General features: G+C 38.4%; 2 protein-coding genes and 1 long non-coding RNA gene across 16 annotated transcripts; 1 reads left to right on the top strand and 2 right to left on the bottom strand.

Annotated features, from left to right (window-relative positions):
- Positions 1 to 116: 116 nt before the first annotated feature.
- On the bottom strand, positions 117 to 11,364 carry LOC131336402 (uncharacterized). 13 transcript variants are annotated; one of them, XM_058372222.1, is made up of 11 exons: positions 10,756 to 11,364; positions 10,531 to 10,636; positions 10,280 to 10,375; positions 7,694 to 7,807; positions 5,230 to 5,409; positions 3,549 to 4,015; positions 2,523 to 2,622; positions 1,708 to 1,767; positions 1,184 to 1,276; positions 955 to 1,074; positions 117 to 861 (listed from the first exon to the last, which is right to left on the bottom strand). In XM_058372222.1, exons 1-11 carry the CDS (start codon positions 10,791 to 10,793, stop codon positions 550 to 552), a joined length of 1,686 nt encoding a protein of 561 aa, XP_058228205.1. In that variant the 5' UTR covers positions 10,794 to 11,364; the 3' UTR covers positions 117 to 549. The 13 variants fall into 13 exon arrangements, with proteins under 13 accessions (XP_058228205.1, XP_058228208.1, XP_058228209.1 ...); XM_058372225.1 differs by having other exon boundaries at positions 10,280 to 10,369; positions 10,756 to 11,258; XM_058372226.1 differs by having other exon boundaries at positions 3,549 to 4,018; positions 11,107 to 11,257.
- Positions 11,365 to 12,649: 1,285 nt separating this feature from the next.
- On the bottom strand, positions 12,650 to 21,213 carry LOC131336397 (uncharacterized). 2 transcript variants are annotated; one of them, XM_058372207.1, is made up of 3 exons: positions 21,031 to 21,213; positions 13,342 to 15,339; positions 12,650 to 13,235 (listed from the first exon to the last, which is right to left on the bottom strand). In XM_058372207.1, the coding sequence occupies exons 2-3, from the start codon at positions 15,086 to 15,088 to the stop codon at positions 12,808 to 12,810; spliced, it is 2,175 nt and encodes a 724-aa protein (XP_058228190.1). In that variant the 5' UTR covers positions 15,089 to 15,339; positions 21,031 to 21,213; the 3' UTR covers positions 12,650 to 12,807. The 2 variants fall into 2 exon arrangements, with proteins under 2 accessions (XP_058228190.1, XP_058228191.1); XM_058372208.1 differs by having other exon boundaries at positions 13,342 to 15,054.
- Positions 15,742 to 16,979, top strand: LOC131336408 (uncharacterized). Its single transcript, XR_009202820.1, has 2 exons — positions 15,742 to 16,047; positions 16,094 to 16,979. It is a non-coding gene; the product is annotated as an uncharacterized LOC131336408 (long non-coding RNA).
- Positions 21,214 to 21,527: the final 314 nt, after the last annotated feature.

The raw sequence follows: 21,527 nt of genomic DNA, 5'->3' as shown, positions 1-21,527 counted from the left end.
ATTTATAGTCCACTCCCATGCTTTAATTTAGACAAACAGATCGTGCTGAACTATCCACAAGCACCACTACTTCAAATTTCACCGGACATAGCTGTTCATGAGAAACAGGAGTAAAATAGAGTGCAAGAACAGAACCTACTCTTTTATTAGATACTGATATTGGTTCTTGGTGCATCATCCATTCACGAATCACAAAGGTTCCCCAAATGGAGTCCAAACCTTCCTGGAGGCTCAGCCAGCTTAGAAATTTTGAAAAGCATGAGCTTATCATCAGGTACCACAACCTTTGATTCCTGCTCCTGCTGACTCTCAGACTATTATACAGAGCCAAAAGATCCAAAAAGAATATACAACATCGAAGGGGTATACAACAGATCTGTAAAGGGGCAGACCAGAAATCACCACATTGTCATTGCTGAGCTGAATGGGATCCACGGATAGGATGCAACCAACACTCCACTAACAGCAATGTTGACAGGAACATCTATGCTGGATCCAGCAAATGGGAGGAGGCAATGGTGGGTTGTGCAAAATAGACAGTATCATAGTTTACATTTGTTCTGGAAGAAACAGATAACGGAATCGTGAATCAAATGGAAGAATTCCACAATTGCGTGAACTAAGGAGGCTTTGTCGCCTCTTTGATATGCATTGTTCAACGAAGGCAGCCTGATGAGGTGGAAGGTAATGTGATATCCATACAGCTAAGTCTGCGTCATCTACAAAGCTTTTGGAGAAGCAGTGAAGCATTTTGGGTACCAATAGCCTTCCCTTGCTGCTTACCCCAACTGAAGCTCGAATAAAATCACGCTGAGCTTCATGCAGCTCTTCTCTCACATTACTAGCTGTATAAATCCTTATCTGCGATTGTCATTTCCAGCTTCACTTAATAACACAAAACGCAAAAGAAAGACAACCTCAAATATATAACTAAGTGAAAATTTGTATGATTACTGCAGGTGATGAGTACAGTCCACAGCTGAGAGCAAAAGCCACAAGAGGTTCAGATGAATCAATAGCATACTTCCGTTGCTCTTCCAATACCTTTAGCTTATGAAGAGCAAGAAGCAAAGCCTGATAATATAGAACATAAAAAGATTTTAATTAGCAGATGAACTACAAGAAAATGAAAAACCAGTAAAAGAGTACGAATTGTTTTCAGCTTCAGAGTACAAGTTTATACAATCTGTGGCCTATGGGCTGGTGGTTTCATCTTCAAAATCACATACTCGATTGCAGCCGCACTAAGAGAATGCCCCCCAATGGTGTATGCTGCCTGTAAGACAAACATAAGTTAATATCAGTACTTGAACCTTCCCGCTCAAGAAGAAAAATGAAATCAAACAAAAACTCAACCTTGCTTGTATCAATGTTTCGTCAATTTCTGTTTGTTAAACAGAGGATCAAAGTGCAAAAGGTGCACTTAGCCTTAAGATTCTTAAAGGCTCTCAGTTGCTATTAACAGAATTCAGACAAAAGGAACAAAGGAAAAAGCTCAAGTTCTTTGCTCAAGATATAAGCGCAAAGAGTAAGCATAGCATCTTCATGGCTTTAAAAGAACAAAGGTCCAATGCCCAATGGCAATTCAACAAATCTTCTTTCATAAAAAGAGTGCCAAGCTACAAAGAAACTGATTGGTTTAGTATTTTACAAACTGTAAAAAACTGCATTTTATAATCAAAGTGCCAGGAGCAGTAGAAATCAAACCTTCTGCATCAAAGAAAAGAGCTTCAATTCACTTCTTGGGACTCCATATGCCAAATATGCCTGTTCATAGCCAGAAATAAACGTCAACAAAATACATTGCCGCCATCTTACTTTACCTGCATTTTTAAAGGGCAGAGCCTTTGGCACTCCATTTAGGGGTAATTTTGGAATTGCTCGACTAGAATGATAGATTCAACATCCTCTCCTGATTCAATTTCTTCTCCGAAGCAGTTATTCCAATTTCTTTTTCAGTTGAACAGCAAGTTCTAACTGGTTGTGACCTTTTAATAGTTCATTAGATTTTGCTGACTGGACTCTTGCTGGTGTACTCCAAATTCAAGCTTTAAAACAACAAAATTTCCTATCTTATCATGTATCTGTTCTATCTCCAAAGTCCTCTCTCAAATTCAGCAATGTGTAGGAAGAAATAGGATTAATAAGCAGTACATTGATTAAACTTCTTGCACTTCACACAACCGACTCAAGACAAATTTAAAGGAAGTTTGTTCATGAAGACTGGAATACTTACAGTAACTGATAGATATAATACTTAATTTTCAGTATTCCGATAGATAAAATACTTAATTTTCAGTATTCCAATAGAAAAAAGAACACACTAATGCCACTACAGTTTGTGTTCATGCATTGTGCAATTTGAGTGCATGGAATTTTAAAACTAGCAAGTCCAATGTGGAGTGACAATATGACTACCTTGCACAGGTAGAATACTCAGAGTTGGTCCAAGCTACACGATGGGAAAATTAATTTCACCAAAAAGTAAAATAATTGAAAAGAAGAAAGGTTGAGATACACACATGCATTATTAGTGCATTGTATAAATTGATCCAGAAAGCCAACTTCTCATTGCCGCTCAAGTAGATGGGATTCACTCTTGCCAGTTGCTCAACCAGTGTTCTGTTCTCCAAACAATAGCACGAAAATAGTATTTGATCAAAGCTCAGTCTGCAGAACAATTCATAATCGCATTTGAAAGTAGCAATACCGTTATACAATATATGTTAAGAGGTACTGTTACTGTTAGCTAACAAATTCAATTGCAAAACGTGATTTTTTGAGAGAGAGGATTCATTTAACTATATGCGCATAAAGATATGTGAATCATTTCTTGCTGAACTATAAATTTCATTTGCAAGGAATGTAACTTTGTTTCCTGAACAAAATGCAGTTTCATAGGTTATACTTTTAGGTGTTTTTTAGGAACCTTCATAAGTAGTACACATGTCGAGAATAAAAATCCATTAGGAGGGAAGCTAACAGGATCATTCAAATATAGAGAAACCAAGTGACCCAATCTATACAATTTGGCAAATAGCTTATCCATGAAATGCCTAGAGTAACATGTTAGGGCTTGTCTCATTGGTTAATTATTATCTCTCAGCTTACCCACTTATTGCCAATTGGTTTTGAATGCTCTAAACATAGCACCCAAGCTAGGCTTTTGGACAAGATTCTCTTGATTGATTGCCCCTTTGTTTGTGCCTCAAGTGCACCCTATTTCATTGAGAACCCTAAATTATGGATTCTTTGTTTGCAAGTCGGGGGTTGCACATCAGCTTATGAACCTTGGCCTCTCCACTCATTGTTGGATGCTTTAACTTAACATGATATAAACTGGAGCCTGAGACTTACTGAAGCAAAACTGCTACAGAAAGTTCATTTAAATTTGAAAGAACCTCAACATTAGTTTTGAATTGAGGTCATTTATGACGTTAGACGGATTTATAAGCTACAATTTAAAATTTGAAACTCCTGTAGCCATCTAGTTCTCCCAAGAAATAAACAAGAAATGTCTGGAAAATAAGGAATGAATGAAATCTAACCTGAACCGACGAAGAGCCCCTGCAGCATATTCAAGCTGCTTCCTCCCAACTGACATCCATGAAACTTCAGTTGCCAATCTATAGCTTCCAATATCTCCCCAACTTAATTTACAGCCCACTCTGTACGGATCAAAAGTGTTCTCCGTGGCCAACACCTCGGGATTACACTGTTTATTAAGTTGTGGACTCTGCACCCCTGATGACATTCGTGAACGTTCAGATAATGACAACATTGATGAATTGGAAAGATGTCCACATGGAGACAGAGATGAATATTGGGACTCTGATGCCGATGACTTCAATCGTGCAGTAGAATCAGCTAGAGAGATGAATATATTTTTCATGCACCGAACCATTTCCTCTGATAGTCGATTAGGATTATCCCACAGATCTTTAGGTCGCACATCTGTACTAAGCTCATCAACATCAAGAGGCTGGCAAAATTTGGTGTCCATTTCCACAACAGTCTGCTAAAGGCAGTTAACCAAAATAAGTTCCAAAAAGAATTACGAGATAATTAGAATGTTCAATGTACAAGGATATCACAATTAAATAGAAAAGAACAAACAAACAAAAGAAAGAAACATCAAATACGAATGCGTTTATTTCTAGAGAAGACCAAATATATTCATTACTTAAAGATCTGCCGAGACAGACAGCTATTGATTTCTAAGTAGACTTATGTAAAGTTTGGGACCCTGGCATGGAGCAATTTAGAATGGGTTCAAAGTGTAACTGTGTAAGGGCTTCGCTTGTTTCACTGATCAACCCAACTGTAGCAGGTATGAAGCCGCCACTGACCCTGCATTGCCAGGGTCAACACTGATTACCGGTGTTTTAAAGAGCCTTCTTTTTTCACAAAGGTTACTTTAGTACAAATCAGAGTGACAGGCTGAACCACTCTTGGTGAGTACACAATTTTCAGGTCAAAATCCATCATTCAATTATTATCTGAGAATTACGAATTTTGATTTGTATCAAAGAACATTGAAGTTAGCCAATCCATCATGGCATAAAGAAGCCCAGCCTCAACGAATAAGAGTCTCGACCATGTTATCTGCTTTTCCACACAATTCACCATACCAGTAGAATCAAGAATAGAACTAACAAACTATGCATCTGCTTATAGGGCAAATCTTGTCATCCCTCGAATCATATTTATATCCTCTGCCCACACTGCGAGGCACTAAAGCACCAGCGTGGAGTGGATTCCAGGTTTCAGGAGGTCAAAGCTATTTCATAAGGCAACCAGATAGGACTAGAGGTTGTGATGCCTTTGGGCATGTATTGAGCTTGATTGTAATATCCTCCTTCCAAGAGGTCTCGCATCTCAAGATGTAAACCAATGGTTGACTACAGTCCTCACTCCCCTCAAAACAGATACCCCCAAGGCTTTTAGATGCCGTAATTCCGTGGAATATGTGGGACAACGGACTACCTGTACCCTAGGGATCATATAGAAGACGAAGAAGAAATTCTCCTATGTAGTAAAAATAATGCAAATAAGCAGCAATTATGCACTAATAATAGTAATAGTCGCTGCTGCAGTAAAGCAACACATAACAGTCAGAGAATTGCTGAAGAGAAAATAAAATTTGTCATGCCAGCTTTGTGATGGATACTGACTATTCTCGTTATGGTCATGAAGGCTACTTAATGAGAGTAGGAAAAGTGTCTTTACCGATGCTTTCACAACATCAGAGAAAACAAAAAATGTCTGGGAAGAATGCCTCCAGCGATATTCTGTAAGTCTTCGTTCATTTCTTTCCTGACTTACTTGGAAATGCAAAGAGATAAACTCTTCTTCAAGTTTTAAAATTGCAGACTCCAATATTGAAATACTGGATAATAACTCCAGAGCCTGCAGAATGAGGACAACCAATTTGATATACTTCTCTAACAATTTTCTTCCTCTTTTCGATCAAACAAAAAGAAATTTTACTCGAATAGACAAGACAGAAATGCGAAAACGTACAAGGAGGACAAGAAGTTCACAAAAATCAAAAGACAATGAACTAACAGAGAAGAACTGGGGATTCCGGATAGAGAAAAGGTGGGCCACCCCAACCAATTTACAGATGCTTTCATTCTTATCTTAACTCCCTCATTCTTACTTTACATCCACCTATACATTCTTACATCTTACTTAAGCTACACTCATTTTATTATGCGTTGCCCCTTAGTTTCTAAGATTTTGTCCCATTTAGTGTGGGCTTTATAGTTTTCATATACGTCAATGGCATAATACACTGAAAGAAACCCTCTACTTAATCCAACTTACTTTCATCTATTTGTTACATCATCAGTGATCTCACCGTCTTTTCCAAAAATCAAAACTAGATTTAGGAAAACGTTTGCTTTTTTGGCATCTCATTCCTACTTGCTTTAACCAACTTTTGGCTCAAAGCTGACTCTATTTTTCATCCACACAATCTTAACATGGTCCCTAGCTAACCCTTTATCACTACCTTCCATTGCAAGGCCCACCATATCGTGTGACGACCGGAATTTTCACCAATGCCTCAAAATAAACCATCACTCCAAAACTTACAAACGAGACTCCAAATAAATACATGATGGACAGTAAAATCTCCAAAATAATGCAAAATATCTTATTTCAAAGAAAATCTCTAAATAAACCAAATCTGTCAAATACTCCAACTTGGCCACCACTAAACCGTCCCCGGCCTAAAACCAAAATTACGCAGCCAGCATGCAATACGACAGAATAATATGCTCAAATACGATGGATTCAACATAGTCAACACCATGTCTTGATTAATCATACAAGACCTCGTACCCGGCTTTCCATGGTACGTAAACAGAGACTGAGCCTCACCCCACTTAACCATTGCCCTTGGACCTTTCTGGTATTATCTTGGGTAGACTGTTGGCCGAACCCACTTTTTCATGTACCAATTAGTTCCATGGCATTCAACCACAATATTGTATCAAATAAATATCATCAAATATTTAAGACTTCAGTAATAATTCATTCAATTCAAAGATGGCATGATGTCAAATGAAGATTACAAAGTGGGGATAATGAAGAAAATACTCCGGGATTGGAGCACATTGTATACTTCTGGACCTGGTACCTAAAATGAAGATCATGACCGTAAGATATCTAGATCTCGCCGCCACAAAGAACATATTAAAAGATCAAAAGGATCACATATCATTTTGCCATTTGACCATCCAAAATCAGCACCCCATCACTACCAATTTGCTAAAAACCAAAGTACTTTCATGGGGCAGGCAGATGGACAAGGGAAGAGACTAAAAGAAGCTCATTCGATCCAGCAGGACCAAACTGGAAAAGGTGGCCAACTACTAAGGAGGTCAACAAGACAATAAAAGGCTAATAAGGAATATGCATATGTTGTTCCTTCAGAATATGAGAACAAATGGCAATCGACTCCTGATGTGGAAGCATCTCCAAGCATAGAATGGAAAAAGGTACTTCAAGGTGATAAAGAAGAGTTGGTTTTAGGTAAAGTATTGAAAGAGTCACCACCTACTCTCCGACGCTTCTGGAAGGTTCCGGACTTCACTAGTCATCCAAATTCTCCCGAAATACTTCAATTTCTACTAGAACCTTCCAGACTCTGCCAGAATGTTCTGGAAACTTGTAGGAACATATAAAGGTATGAAATATGAAGGAATCGTCCAGGTTTCTTTGGAAACTTCTAGGACTCTTGCTCTAGAGTTGTTATTGTCTAGAAAAATCATTTGCTCCATAGAAATAGGAAATGGGAGCTCATTGTAAGAGTGTAAGGGGGTGTTCCGGTTTTTGGAAAAAACCCATGAGATATGAAGGTCAAACATTAGATAAAACACATTCATCCTTGGAATAGTATCTTGAACTACACATTCATCCTTGCAATAGTATCTTGACTTTGTCTTACATAGAAAAGCAATGTCCGTTATCACTCACTTTAACTAGAAGAAGAAAGGCTGATATTTTTATATTGAACTACACATGTACACCCTCTAGCTTGGATAACCAGAAGTAAACTTGTCTGATAGACCAAGGAGAAAAACTACGGTTGAATACAGACTTTAGCACAACGGTTGTTTATCCAATCACCTAAAAGGATTAGTAGCTAAAAACTAATTCCAAGAGCAACTTATTATGAACTTACATGAGCAGGAAGGTGTGATACACCAGGTGGTATTACGGCATTATTTTCAATAGCATTTTCCAGAATAGCATGCAGTTCCATTTCTTCTTGCAGTTGCTGTTGTAATCTTTGCACCTATACAAAGGACTACCATTAGTAAGCATGTTATGCCACAATAACATAATAGCTAATAGTTTAAATTCTCAACCCACAAGCGACACAACTTTGACTTATTTCAAACAAAGTTCTTCCTACAACACACACACTCGGGGAGACTATAAGCTCCACAGATAAAATTAAAGCAATATCTGTTACCGATACCATGAATTGTGGACAAAATTTAGACAATCAACTATGCAGCTCAATCTAGTGTTGTACGACGTCAACAGAGATACCCTACATCATTAATTATGTTGGAGTTTGTCCCACGTTGGTTAATTATCCTCTCCAAAACTAGTATATGAGCATGGGCGGGCCTCTCTACTCATTGCCAATTGATCTTGAGTTGGATGCTTTAACATGGTATCAAAGCTAGGTTTCGAAGAATTTGTTCCCCTTTATTTGTGTCATAAGTGCACCGTTGTTTGTTGTGATCCACGTGTTATGGATCCTTTGTTTACCTCTCCACATGCGAGTCGGGGGTCACACGTGTGGGGGAGTATTGAAGTTTGTCCCACATTGGTTAATTATCTTCTCCAAAACAAGTATATGAGCCTGGGCGGGCCTGTCTACTCATTGCCAATTGATCTTGAGTTGGATGCTTTAACAAATTATTACCTTTGGAGGTTCAATCAAACACAATAGGAACATCACTTAGATCCTTGTTCTAAAGAGCGCAACCGTGCATGGAAAGAAACAATGTCAAAACCCTATTCCCCCTATGGAAATCAATAAATACTTCGGGGGAAACTACTACAGGCATGACATTTTCTTCCATTGAGGTATTTTCAGCTTCTGCATGTTATGAGCAATTTTAAAAAATTCAAACAACTAGCACTCTTTAGGGCTGACTCTTTAGTGTAAGTTTTTCTATTTTTGTATACAAATCCTTACTCCCTCCGTTCAAATTGAGAGTCCATTATTCCATTTTTGGTTGTTCCAAAATGATGGCCCTTTTCCAAAAATGGAAGGAAAAATTTGGTGATTTTCCAAATGTGTCCCTCAAAGGTGAATATAAGTGTTATAAAGTAGGTAAAATATAGGGGTAATAGTGGAAATAATAGGCATTGTAGGTGTAATCATTGCATGTCTCGTTGGAATCCCCAAAAGGGACTCTCAATTTGGAACGGAGGGAGTATAAAGCAGCACCAAGGAGATGCCACCCGTTCTACAAAAAGGCCTATATCAGCTACATACAAAAATAATACTCAAATGCCTCTACAAGATCACAAAAATGGTTTAAGGATGGGCTAACAGCACATGAGAACCTGTTTAAGAAAAGGATACTAATATAAACTTTAATAAAATTAGGCTCCTGTCTCCCATCAATAGTTTTAGTTGTCTCCAAAGCCCACACAAATCAAGCCGATGCAAAAAGCACCAAGCACCATGCCTTCCTCCTCCCCACTCTACCTCCTCTCCAAGATTAATAAAGCTTGCCCACCTTCCAAGGGGAAACCCACTCCAAACCACAAACCCTATACGCCGTCGCATCCCAATCATTCAAATCTCATCTAAGGCTAATATCCCAAAGGATAAAGCTGACATCTACATTGAGACACTAATACCAATTGCCACTTTACTCACGACAATGAAAGCAATAGCTTTAATTGTATTGAGCACTTGATAAAAGGAAAGGAATACAAAATATCCTGAAGGACCATACCCTTCAGGAAAAAAAAAAAGAAAAGGGATAAGCCACTTTGAAACATACACACACACACAGAGATGATAAGCGACATCCAATTTTTCATCTCCATACCTCACTAGAGAGTAAAAAGCTCCGGATTTCCCACTTGTTTTGCAAGTCTCTGTCTATTTGCCATCACATCCTCATACACAGAGTACCAATCGAAAAACCAACAAACTTGACAATGCTAATAGTCGAAAGCATTTTCCAATGACCACTTGACAACCTTCAATATTTTTAAGTCACAATGATCTGAGATTTGTAAACTGATGAATTTGACAGGGGCAAGGACTACAGGGCAATTGGCAAGTTGAACTCAAGTCTACAAATCACAACACTCTAGAGTGTGGAGAAACAAGATCACCCGAGACCTGCTTCAATCTTCTGATAGTATTATATACAGTTGGCAATCAGAATTTAGTGTACAAAGGCTATTCATACAAACTTCGTAGTCTGTACAAGTTCGTAAAACTCCTGCTGAAACAGATGTCCAATGCAATAGTATTCTTGATGCATATGACAATAAAAAGGTAGTGGAGTCAGGACATATCAAAATAATCAGAGAGCTTCAATAACAGCTTGTAACTACTAAGCAAAAATTCATAGTGGGGATGACCTACGATCCACCACAAAGACTCCAACTGCTTATCAACTCTGAACATATAATTTTAGTAAACAATATATATATATATAAAATGTCCCAAGCAATATATATATATAATGTCCCAAGCGGACCTCAAGGAAGGAGAGATACTTACGTCCTTCTCAAGTTGCAATCTATAGATATAACCACCACTGGTTTTTGAGGATAATTTGAGAGTTATAGCATCAACACGAAAATCCTTCGCCTGAAACTAAGCAAATCAATAGTCACTAAGAATTTAATAGGGTGAAAACGAGGGAAAAATAAATAATGGTTTGATCCTTCCAATACAAGCCTAAACAAACAGAAATAAAGGCATCAGTGGCAAGGTAAAGAGAAAAAATATAGAAGGAAGGAGTTACTTACACAGAAGGAGTGATCATTGCGACTTTCATCTGGGTTATTTGACTTGGTTTCTGAATTACAAGAACCAGCAATAGAAGAGGCAGCACGTTTGGTAGTACTGTCACCCCTGCAGAAAATGGCAAAAAGATTATGGGTGAAGATTCGAGTTGGGTGCGCGAGAAAATAAGAGAAACAGTTAGGAAGAGCAAATGAATAGACAAAAAATAAAGGAATGGATAGACTCACAAACTCAGAGACGAGCACACAAGTGTTGAGTCACACATTGAGTAAAGTCATGCGGGGGTTGGTGTTGGTTCGGAAGAGACGGACACTCGAGGGAAGAACAACAGACCCCAAATTTCACCAACGCCTTACCCTAGGCGTGAGTGAGTGCCGACACATCTCGAGACGTACAGTACTAATACCCTACCTAGCTTTCAAATCAACCAAATGGGGTTGCAGTTTTTGTTGAAAACAAATAAGAATCCCAACAACTTTAACCTCCCAAATTCCCTCCACAAACAACAGCCAAAAAAGAAAAGAAACGAAAACGCTCTCTACAGACAGACAAAGTAGGAAGAAAAAACAATCTCTCACATATGGAGTTGGGAGATGCGGAGTGAGCGCCCTGTAGAGTGTGGACGATAACGAGAGAGGAAGAAGATCCCCAATTGATGATGTACAGCTACACGTCACTTTCGTCGGAAGTGTTCTTATTACAAACACGGAAAAAAAGAGAATTGGTTTTCTCACTACTTTCTTCTGCTGTACTCTCTTCTGTTTTATTTTATTTTTATTTTTTTTTGAACATCCTGTTTTATTCTTGCGTAATTGTATTACTGGGTTAAATTCTTTGATGTGTTCTCTTCTGATAAGAAAAATCTTCTTTGTTGTGTACAAAATTAAATTATTCACACAAAACAAGAGAGAATATAAATTTAAATGCTCTCTCTTTCTTTTTTCTTGGCGAATTGTTAATTGTAATTTGGTCAAATACGTCTATTATTGGACTATCCCTCCACTTTGCAGGCTAGATTTCAAAGTTTCCTCTTCTTCCACACAACTTTTACTTGCCAACCTCAATAAAGCTTGCTTACTTTTAAATTGTTTCAAGCGTAATAATTGGAAAAGATAAAAGGGAAGAGTTGGGGTGGGACCGTGGGAGATAAATGGAGTACAAGGAAAAGTATCGGCCAAATCAGAAGCACAAACAAACGGACCACATTAGTTGTTTGTGTTCATGAGGAAATGATTGCATATGTCGGAAAATAATAAACCACCAATTATCCCCCCGTCCCCAAAAGATTACCAAAAAGAAAAATAAAGTTGAATTCAAAGGATCCACAGCTTTTGATACAAAAATAAAGATGTCAAAGAAGAAAAAGGGCAGATGCTAAAGTTGCAGATATTGTGGGACAGTTTCTACTGGGCGACAACAAAGGGAAAGAAGTTACAAAAGCGAGTTTAGCTTATAGGTGCTTTTGTAGATTTTACTATTTTCTTCGTCCCGATTTAATTATCCCTAATTCTATTATAAAAACAGGTTATACCTTTGAATCCGTAATGAATTTCATATCGAATATGAATCTTTTTTTATAGATCTTGATTAGTTCTATAATATAATACTTTCAAAATCACGTAAAACATTATAAATTAGAAGATATAATCGATTGAAAAATGACACGAACTCCCAAAAAGGCTATCCAAACGGAGGGAGTATCTCTAATCTCTGTGACTCTCTCCCATGGTCATTCTTTGAGAAAGATAAAAATTAGCATGTTTTGATAAATAGTTTTGGAAATTGAATTCTACACTCCCTTTTTTGACATCTACACTCCTTTTTTTGGATTTTAGTGTTGAAAGTGTATGTAATTTTTTTGCTAAAAGACAAAAAAAAGAGTGTAGATGTCAAAAAATGGAGTGTAGAATTCAATTTCCGTAGTTTTTTGATGTTAGTATACAAAAATCATATTGTTATTTCATACTTTGCATTTTTTTTCCAAACGCTGAAACGATCCCTACAAATAATCAACAATTGGAAACAAAGAAAGTACTGGATTTAGTTTTTGTGAAAAGCCAAAAAGTGGACTACTATCTTTAGGACCAGTTTTTTCTCTGGCAACCAGTCTGAAAGCTTAACTGCAAATAATTGTCCTTAAAATAGAACATCAGAAGAGAGAATATTTTCCCACAAATATTTTTTTTAAAAATAAACTACTATACAAGAGAAACGTTCATGCTGCTCCCAAATCTATTGCCAGCTACTCTCTCTCTCTCACACACATTTCAAGATCTTAATTATCTGGGCTCCTCCTTTGGTTGAAAACTTGAAGACCCGTCTTCCCTTATATTGACGCCTCTCCCACCCGCGGACGTTTTATCGGCATCAGCCAATTCCATCCATGATGGTTCACAATTTTGAAGAAGTGCAGCTTGTGCTGCTTCATCCACTATCCAATCATCCATCGAATCTATTTCCTCACCTAGAATGTGACCACTGCAAGAGCCACCTGACGTGAAATTCTGCAAGCACAAATTATAGTGCATAAATGCCTGATCATTTAACCGTTGTTGCTCAATATAATTCCTTCCCTTTGTGAGAAGCTTCTCAGCCAAACTCCTCTTGAGCTGATATTTTGACGCACCATCGCAAGTTTGGCTTAGAATTCGAATGGCAAGTCTTTGCAACTCGGGACATTCTCCTCCATAGTAGGACCACCAAAGGGCTGCAGAAAATTCAACAGTACACAAGAATTTTAACAACTTACTAGTTCATAGATGTAATGAGATAATTGATGTTGTAACTGCAAGTCACAAGGGGGAATATATAACCTGGAGAAAGACTAGATCGTCGATCAAGGGTGCTTCCTTGACCGAAAGGACCCTTGGCTGCTCTATACTGTTCAACCTGCAGGGTGACCAAATCTTGGACATGCTTACCTTCTACCATTCGGACAATACAGCATAATAGACCAGTGGCAACCTCCGCATCAGTGAAGAAATCGCTTGAATAAAAGAGACTCGGGTTCAGAAAATAACCTGCAGAATGGAGAGGACTGTGGAGATGATTATTCCAAATCTCATCTATAGTCGCCCAAAAAGGAATATATTGGGCCTTCTTGTTCTTAAACTCCTCTTTAATTGTTTCCTTAGCCTGATCAATAGTTTCGTATATAAAACCAAGTTCTGGCTTATCACCCTCGTTAATCAAATGCAAGACACGCACCAGAGGAATAGTCGCCTTCAAAACCACACTTGCCCCTGTCCAGAAAGAGCGATCAGCCATCAAATCAGCTACTTGTCTCCCCTCCTGGCTAGAAGCCCAGACTGAAGTGCTCCACTCGGATGAAACAAACATCTTCTGTAAGTTCTCCATTTCTGACATTATATTCTCTAGAGTTAAGAAGGGCATTGCAGACTTAATCCTAGAGGGATAAATGAGGTCACAACCATCAGTATGACACCTCATAAGCTTCAGAACTGTGGCACGGCTGTAAATGAATTTTGTAATGGTTTTCGCCTTCTTGAGTATCCCTTTAACAAGATCCATCATTCCAATTTTTTCTAACATGAGTTCCAAGCAATGAGATGCACTGACTGTCCAAAATAATGTCCTGTGCTTCTCCATTAGGAGCTTGCCTACAGCTTCCATACAGAGTGATGTAGAGTATGTGATTATTTGAATAACATTATCAGCCCCAACCTCCATAATAACTTCATCAAACAACATCTGCAAGGCATCAACATTTCCAAGAGCAGCTGAAATATCCAATGACCTGAGATATATTGGCCCTCGGGGGCAATGCGCTAGAATGTTTAACAGGTTCCGTCCATTTTCATCTATCCATCCATCCAACAAGATGCTGCACCCTGTGCTTGCCCATGAATTTCTAGTTTCCTTTACATACTGTTGCATTTCTTTCACTTCACCCCGAAGGATTTGCCCTTTCATTTCCTGATAACTGGGGATCCTAAATCCAGTCTGACCGTTATCGAGGGTGGCATTTATCATTCTCTTGAAGCTAGGAGATTTGGCAGCACTGAAATCAATGTCGTTCTCATAAAAGAATCTAGCGATGCATATTTGAGCTTGATGTGATGATAAATCTTCCATGGCACTGGGAGCTGCTAGTGAAGGTATTCTTCTCTTTCGACATGAAACCACTTCTGGCACTGAGTTAGAATTACCTTTTACACTTTTTTTACCACCAGACCCTGCAGTTTGAACCATGTCCTGCTCACTATCATTGACACCATTGGAGTGGGGTAACAAATTCCTCTTCCAAGGAAGATCCGGATGCGAGAGCTCCCCAACTTCCTTGCTCAAATATCCTTTTTTCTTTTTAATTAGCTTTGTTCTCATTAGGTCCTTCACTCCTGTGGGAACTTCCTCACAAGGAGCTACATCTCCCCTTACACCACCTAAGTGGCATTTAAGGCGGCTGAATCCACTTACCACTTTAGCACAATAATTGCATTGGACTCTCCTTTTACGGTCATCAAGAGTCATACCATGGTCGTGTATATTTATGGCCACTTCAGTTTCTGTCATTTGCTCGTCAAGAGGATATAAGAGCATCAAATAGAAGACAAAATAATTAAGATGGAAAATTTGTTACAACATGGACAATTTGACCTCTTTTCACACCCTTTTTCAGGTTGTTATGCCTATGGACTATTCATGACTGACATCACAATCCATCCAACTCTAGCTTCCCAATCCACAGCCCATTAAAATCAGTATCACAAAAGACTAACAAATAATTTCAATGATGAAGGAAATAATCACCAGATGCCCATGTCTGTTCAAGCACTTCTATCAAACTAGACCTGCAAACAAATTGTGGACTCTAAAGCTTGCTTGGAAAACCAAAATGCCACAAGATAAGCTAGTATTTCTATATTGCTGATAAAGAAAAAGTGAGATGCAAATAATGCTGCTCTCCAACTCAAGAATACTACCACCGCAAGTAATACTCTTCTTCCTGCTTAAAAGTGCACAGCACTAATAAATGGTAAGAAGTGCAAGCAGCAGTGCCCATTTTCATAAACTTAAACAGCTTCTATAAATTTATCCAAAATCCTATTCTGGTAGGCGGTAGCAAATAGAGAAAGCATCTGGTACACAATTCACCTTAACTATAGAGAAAGTGGGACATAAAAGGAGTAAAAAATTTAAACTGACCGCATCAATTACAGGAAGTCAAGAACACTCTGCATGCAACGGAAAAAAGAAACCAACAAAGATTACCAACCAGATCCAACAATGTTAGCACGTGGTATCCTATTTTCTAGATAAATATCTCTGGAAGTAGAAGCTGACAACCTTTCTTGGTTTCTCATGATCTATGACAAACATTCATGCTTGTGAAGAAACACTTCAAAATTTATCCTCAAACCTTTTTCCCTGAACATGCAAATTCCCATAGTTCTAGATGGGCCATTTATTAGAGCTAGCGTCAGAGCAGAGTTGACGAGCCCTAAATAACTATACCTCAGTGTCAAGTGTACTGAGCGCGAGGGCCACAATTTCCGAAAGTATTTTGGAGAGAGTTCCTTGGACTAAAGAGGATGATGACCTAAGTATTGTGAATCAAAGTGTGAATGCCCCTTCGAAATCCTATATATCCCACCCCCGTGTTCTAGCCATTTACTAGAGGAGGCATAAGTGAAGTACAATTTAACCATGTCGGCATGAGCAAATCATATTAGTGATAAGTGATAAGTGATAAGTTTGAGTCATAGTATGAATTTGCATGTGGAGATGCAAATTTTCATAGATAGAGAGAAACAAAATACGAAAGGGAGAAGCCGAATGCAAACGGGGAACAAATGCAAACAGCAAAACTTGAACCCAAGAACTCTTGCAACCTAAGCTCTGATACCATGTTAAGTTACACATAGTCCCAAAAGCTTAAGTTAGAAAATGGACTCAACAATGTATATCAAGCTACCTAACAGGCACACTCGTATAGGCACATGTCTGAAGCGAAGTCCCACATCACTTGTGTACCAAAGTAATACAAAGTAGAGGTGGCAATTTGGACCCAACTTCATGGACCCGCCCAAATCCATCCATTTATAATTAGCCCAAACCCACCCATATCCAAATCTGGTTTCTAATTGGGCCAACTTAATAAACCCATTGATTTTATGGGTTTAGATGGGTAGGAAATGGGTCTCTCACTCTCTCATTGGAGTTTCTTTACCTCGGTAACCTCACTGGAATAAACAAAGATAACACCCGTAAAAAATACCCTTCAGATTCAAGCAATGCAGTCTCAAATTCGTCAATGAAGATGTTGACATACCACAAATGGAGCCTGCTAACGGAACCAGCTTCGATTTTGGGATCAATCGTCCTCATGGAGTCACGGTCGTCGTCGCCAACTACCTCTTCATCCAAAACGTCTCTCTCTCTCTCTCTCTCTCTCTCTCTCTCTCTCTCTCTCTCTCTCTCTCTCTCTCTCTCTCTCTCTCTCTCTCTCTCAATCAATCAATCAATCAATCAACATATTCCTGTTTTATAATGGATTTTCTTAACTTTCTCAACGACCCTCGTTTACCCCCAGAAAGTATAAAATTTATGGACAAAGTATGAAAATATTAACATAGGAAAATTATCTATAAGAATAACTTTACAAATCTAATTAAAACTGAAAGTTTTTATGTGGTTGACAACTTTACTCTTGCAAACCGAAGTCGCCGGAGAGGAGGGGGCGAGGTTGGTGTTGAAAATTGGGAGTGGGTAAGTTCGATTTTTTTCTTCCCTATTTTCAATCTTATTTTGGGGGAAATAGTCTTTTGAGCGACTTGATTATGAGTTAAATTTGAAAAGGGGAGAAAAGTAAAGAAAACGGGTCAGGTCGGGTTAGGGTATGACTTGACTCATATTTGACCCGACTTGTTTCAACCCTCATACTATTGACCCGTCCATATTCAACCCACCCGTTTCAACCGGCCTAAACCCACCCAAATCCGCCCATTTGCCAACTCTAATATAAAGTATATAAGTGTGAGGGCACCCTCACTTCAGTAGCTAGCTTTTGAGATTGACTTCTACCCAAGGCAATTTAACATGGTTTCAAAGCTAGGTACCATCGTACCAGAAATGGGTAGGGTGCGCATCTTTGGTCAACACGCGGCGGGTGCTACCAAGTAAGCACGCTACGTGTGAGGAAGGGTTTAAGTGAAGTCCCACTGTGTACCAAAGTAATCCCAAGTATATAAGCATGAGGGTACCTTCACTTCAATAACTAGCTTTTGAAGTTGAATTCTACCCAAGACTGTTTAACAACATGAGCTGTCAGGTCATAGCCCAAGTCCATGGAATTGCGGAGCTAGGCAGGGCCGAGACGGGTCGAATGAGATCCGGCCCAGATGAAGTCAGAGGATCAACGTGCCAGTTGTTACTTGTAATTTATTTATATGCCTACACTAATCGCATAATAGGATGATCCGAACCGGTCATTTTGTAGGGCTTGTTGAGAAGTTTATTGGCAAAAAAACTTAGCTTCATCAAACCACTCAAGGTATTGAAACAAAAAATTATGTTAAATGTATGACATTGTTTGATACCTATCGATATCTGATCAAGATTATTTTTTTTCATGATTCCTACTCTCAACACCATCAACGACATGAGCAATTCAGATAATATCATTGTAGGTCTAGTGTGCGCAGCACCGTATACTCAAATTTATTTTTTTGACTAAAGGAATGATTAAAGAGAGTATTTTAATGGAGAGGATCTAAAATAAAGAGGCTGGTGCAGTATGTGTCCAAAAAATAACTAGCTAAAGTAAAAAAAAAAGTGGCTTTTGAATAGGTATTTTGGCTCAAATTTTGAAGAGGGTGTACATGCTCCAAGTTTGTGTATATGTGTGATATATGTAAGCTCTTGCCTCCAACAAAGTTATGGAAAAGAATACTCCTTTTGATAAAGATTTGAGTAAAGAAATGAAATACCAAACCATTGTTTTCTGTTAGAATAACATTAGAACGACAAAAAATAGAATAATGCTATATGAAACAAGGGAAACTGTTATGTAACTACTTGCGACGAAAGTTCATTTTGTAGTTCAAACCAGAAACGCTATCCAAAAATTAGAGAAATGCATAACTTTCCTTATATCCCCAAGTGAGACTTTTGGAAGCTTGATCAACCATATCGTTGAGAAAAAGAACTATATCTCAAAGTCTCAAACACTTTCTTTTCGGCTGGCCAAGTCTTCATTATGTTACAACTTACAAAGATTTTTCACAACACAAGGTTATGTACTTATAGATTTATGAATGTTCTTAGTTGAGACTCAAGAGCATGTCTATATGCAGGAAATACTCCTACAAATCGTTCCTCCAACTAAAAGTTTAGGTGGTACATTATCCTACTAGATAGGTCATAGGTTACTTGGTCCTCGAGTAATATGGTGAAGATAATGAGACTTCCCATGCCGATATAACTACCTTAGAATGCTATACACATGATAGCAAGACACTTTATAGAGGGAGGAGGACACAAAACATTGAAAGAGGAGAAGGATAAATTTTGAAATTTCACTTGCAGCATCACAGCTTGTTTAGGATTGTCTGGTGAAATTTAGTGGCTCTTCAAGTATTATTTTTATGTCTTCCATAAGTTGGTACTTGGTAGAGCGATGGAAAATTCATGTTTGTTGCACTGGATCTAGTAATGAAGTGTATTGGACAGGGGTACAACTGGTATATACGTCGCAACACAACTGAAATTATGTTCTGGGCCTTCTGGCATCTTCTATGTTCTGGTAAATTCTAGTAAAACAAACTGATTTATTACATTCCACTTAATTGGACATTCTTAATTTTCTATTTGTGAGCTATATTCCCGCAGACTCGGAAATATTTATGAAGCGGATGTACTCAATAAAGAGAATTAGACTACGAAAATTAAGAATTATTTTTGAAACTTTGTGTGATGCATAATTCAGCCTACCTTAGGAGGTACTGTAATTCCTAAGGAAATCTAGGAAGGATTTATAAGTTTTTCTTATCTTCCACAGAACATAACCTTGGATCAATGTTCAGTGTGCATAGCTCTAGACTTCCCCCTCTTCCAACGCGAAAAAACGTGACATATTTCGTTCCACCATCCCAAACCCTTTCTCTACCGTTTCGCCTTCCAATTTGCAGTTAAAACCCTAACAGGGTTGGAAAATTCCACCAACTTATTTTGACTATTCATCAATCTGCATCTTATGAAATCAACGCCAGACACTAAATTTCTTCTGCCAGTAAACCCCTAGTACTAATCCTTTTTCTAACATCAAACCCACATAAATTCAATAACAGATAGCTCTATCCATAACAATGATGCATTTACATTGTCCAACGTCAGATTCTCCAGTGGTGAGACACAACAAAACTTAATTCGACACATGTAACTCCTCCTATTCAAGCGAACTAAAATACCAAACCTCCAAAGTAAATTACTCGTACTGTTAAAAGATTAAAGATAGCCTAACTCTTCTTCATATAGACTGATCGGCTTCATCTTCCTGCATAACAACTTTAGCCGATGAGTTTGGAAACACCACTTCATAAAGAAGCATTGGTGTATGACCTCAATTGAGATGGGTGGCTCAATTTCCACAAGTAATCGTATCATGATGTCAAAGAAGTATGTGATGTCCATGTGCGCACGGGATTCTTTTAATGGGAGGAATTGTTTAATTTTGAGAAATTTCTGAGCAATTTAATATTCCCCAGACCATTGTACAAGAAAAAGGCCCAAGCAGATTGTACAAGCAGTTGAACACCTGAAAATGATGAATTAAACTTGAGGAATTAAGGCAATGGAAGACAAACTCCCATTTGTTCTTTGAATGAATAAAAATCTGGTTCAAGGGGTACCAGTGAACTTGGACAATATTCTGCAGTGGTTCTGTACCAATGCCAAGGGGAAAGACCTTCATAGCACCTGTCTCAGGGCATCCTTAGCAGCAGGTGTTTATGCCCTTTGGAGAGAGTAATTACCACACTTTTCAGGGTAAAGCCACAGATACAGCTCAACTGTATGCCAGAATTGTTAATGACATTCGGGGATTCTTGAGCTATAAGGGAATGTTGAAGCCATCTCAGAGCAATCAAGCAATCAGTTCAAGTTGGGGCCTTCCTGATAGGATCATGAGGCATACATAGTTTGTTTTTCTGTATATATAGTTTTTGCTTAGCCAGTTGTTTTCTGTTGTGTTGGTTTGGGGTTTCATCCCTTAACTGTGTATTCGTTTTGGTTTGTGCTTAATAAAAGTCTTTCACTTTATCCACACAAAAAAAAATTTGAGGAATTATTTTGCGACATGAAAAATGCCCCGCAGTTCACCCTCGAAATAACGTCGTCAAAATGATGCAAACAAACGAAGTGCGAAAAAATCCAACACGGAGATATGCATGTAAGCATTAAAGTAGCATATGAAACAGCAGAGCAACAAATCAAAAATCAAAACAAAGCGGGGGTAAAAGAAAAATAAAAATGGAAGGCTTTACCTCAGAAGGAAGAGGGAGAGTGACCGAACGACGGCCACCGTTCCAAAACCCGAGAGAGAGAGAGATTGTCTCGGTATCAGAAGGAAGGAAAGGAAGAAGATAGAGGATTTGTCGAAAGAATCCAGCTTTCCCAACGTAGTGTTGGTGGACAGTGATTGAGGACTATTTGTAGTGTGATGTCGTGAGGATGATGAGCTGGATGTGGGTGGGAACTGCCGGACTGGGGTATGATCTATGGGTTAAACAAAGCCCAATGTCCACTTTTTTTTTTATCAGGCCCAATGTCCACTTTGACTTTCAATAATTTGGTCATTTGGGAATACACCCTTGTGATTTACCGTAAAAGTGTGCATATAACACTGATGTGGTTTATGAAATGTGCATATAACACCCAGTTCTGTCTATTTTAACGGATGCATATTTCACACGTCTTTTGAATTGAACCAAAATCCGTATTAATCAAATAATAGAGCATCTTTATAAAAATCAACTTGATC

Source organism: Rhododendron vialii, chromosome 8a, assembly GCF_030253575.1.
Source record: "Rhododendron vialii isolate Sample 1 chromosome 8a, ASM3025357v1".
In the NCBI taxonomy this organism is placed as follows: domain Eukaryota; kingdom Viridiplantae; phylum Streptophyta; class Magnoliopsida; order Ericales; family Ericaceae; genus Rhododendron; species Rhododendron vialii.
Note: the sequence above shows the minus strand (reverse complement) of the source record. Positions and strands in the feature narration are given on the sequence as shown.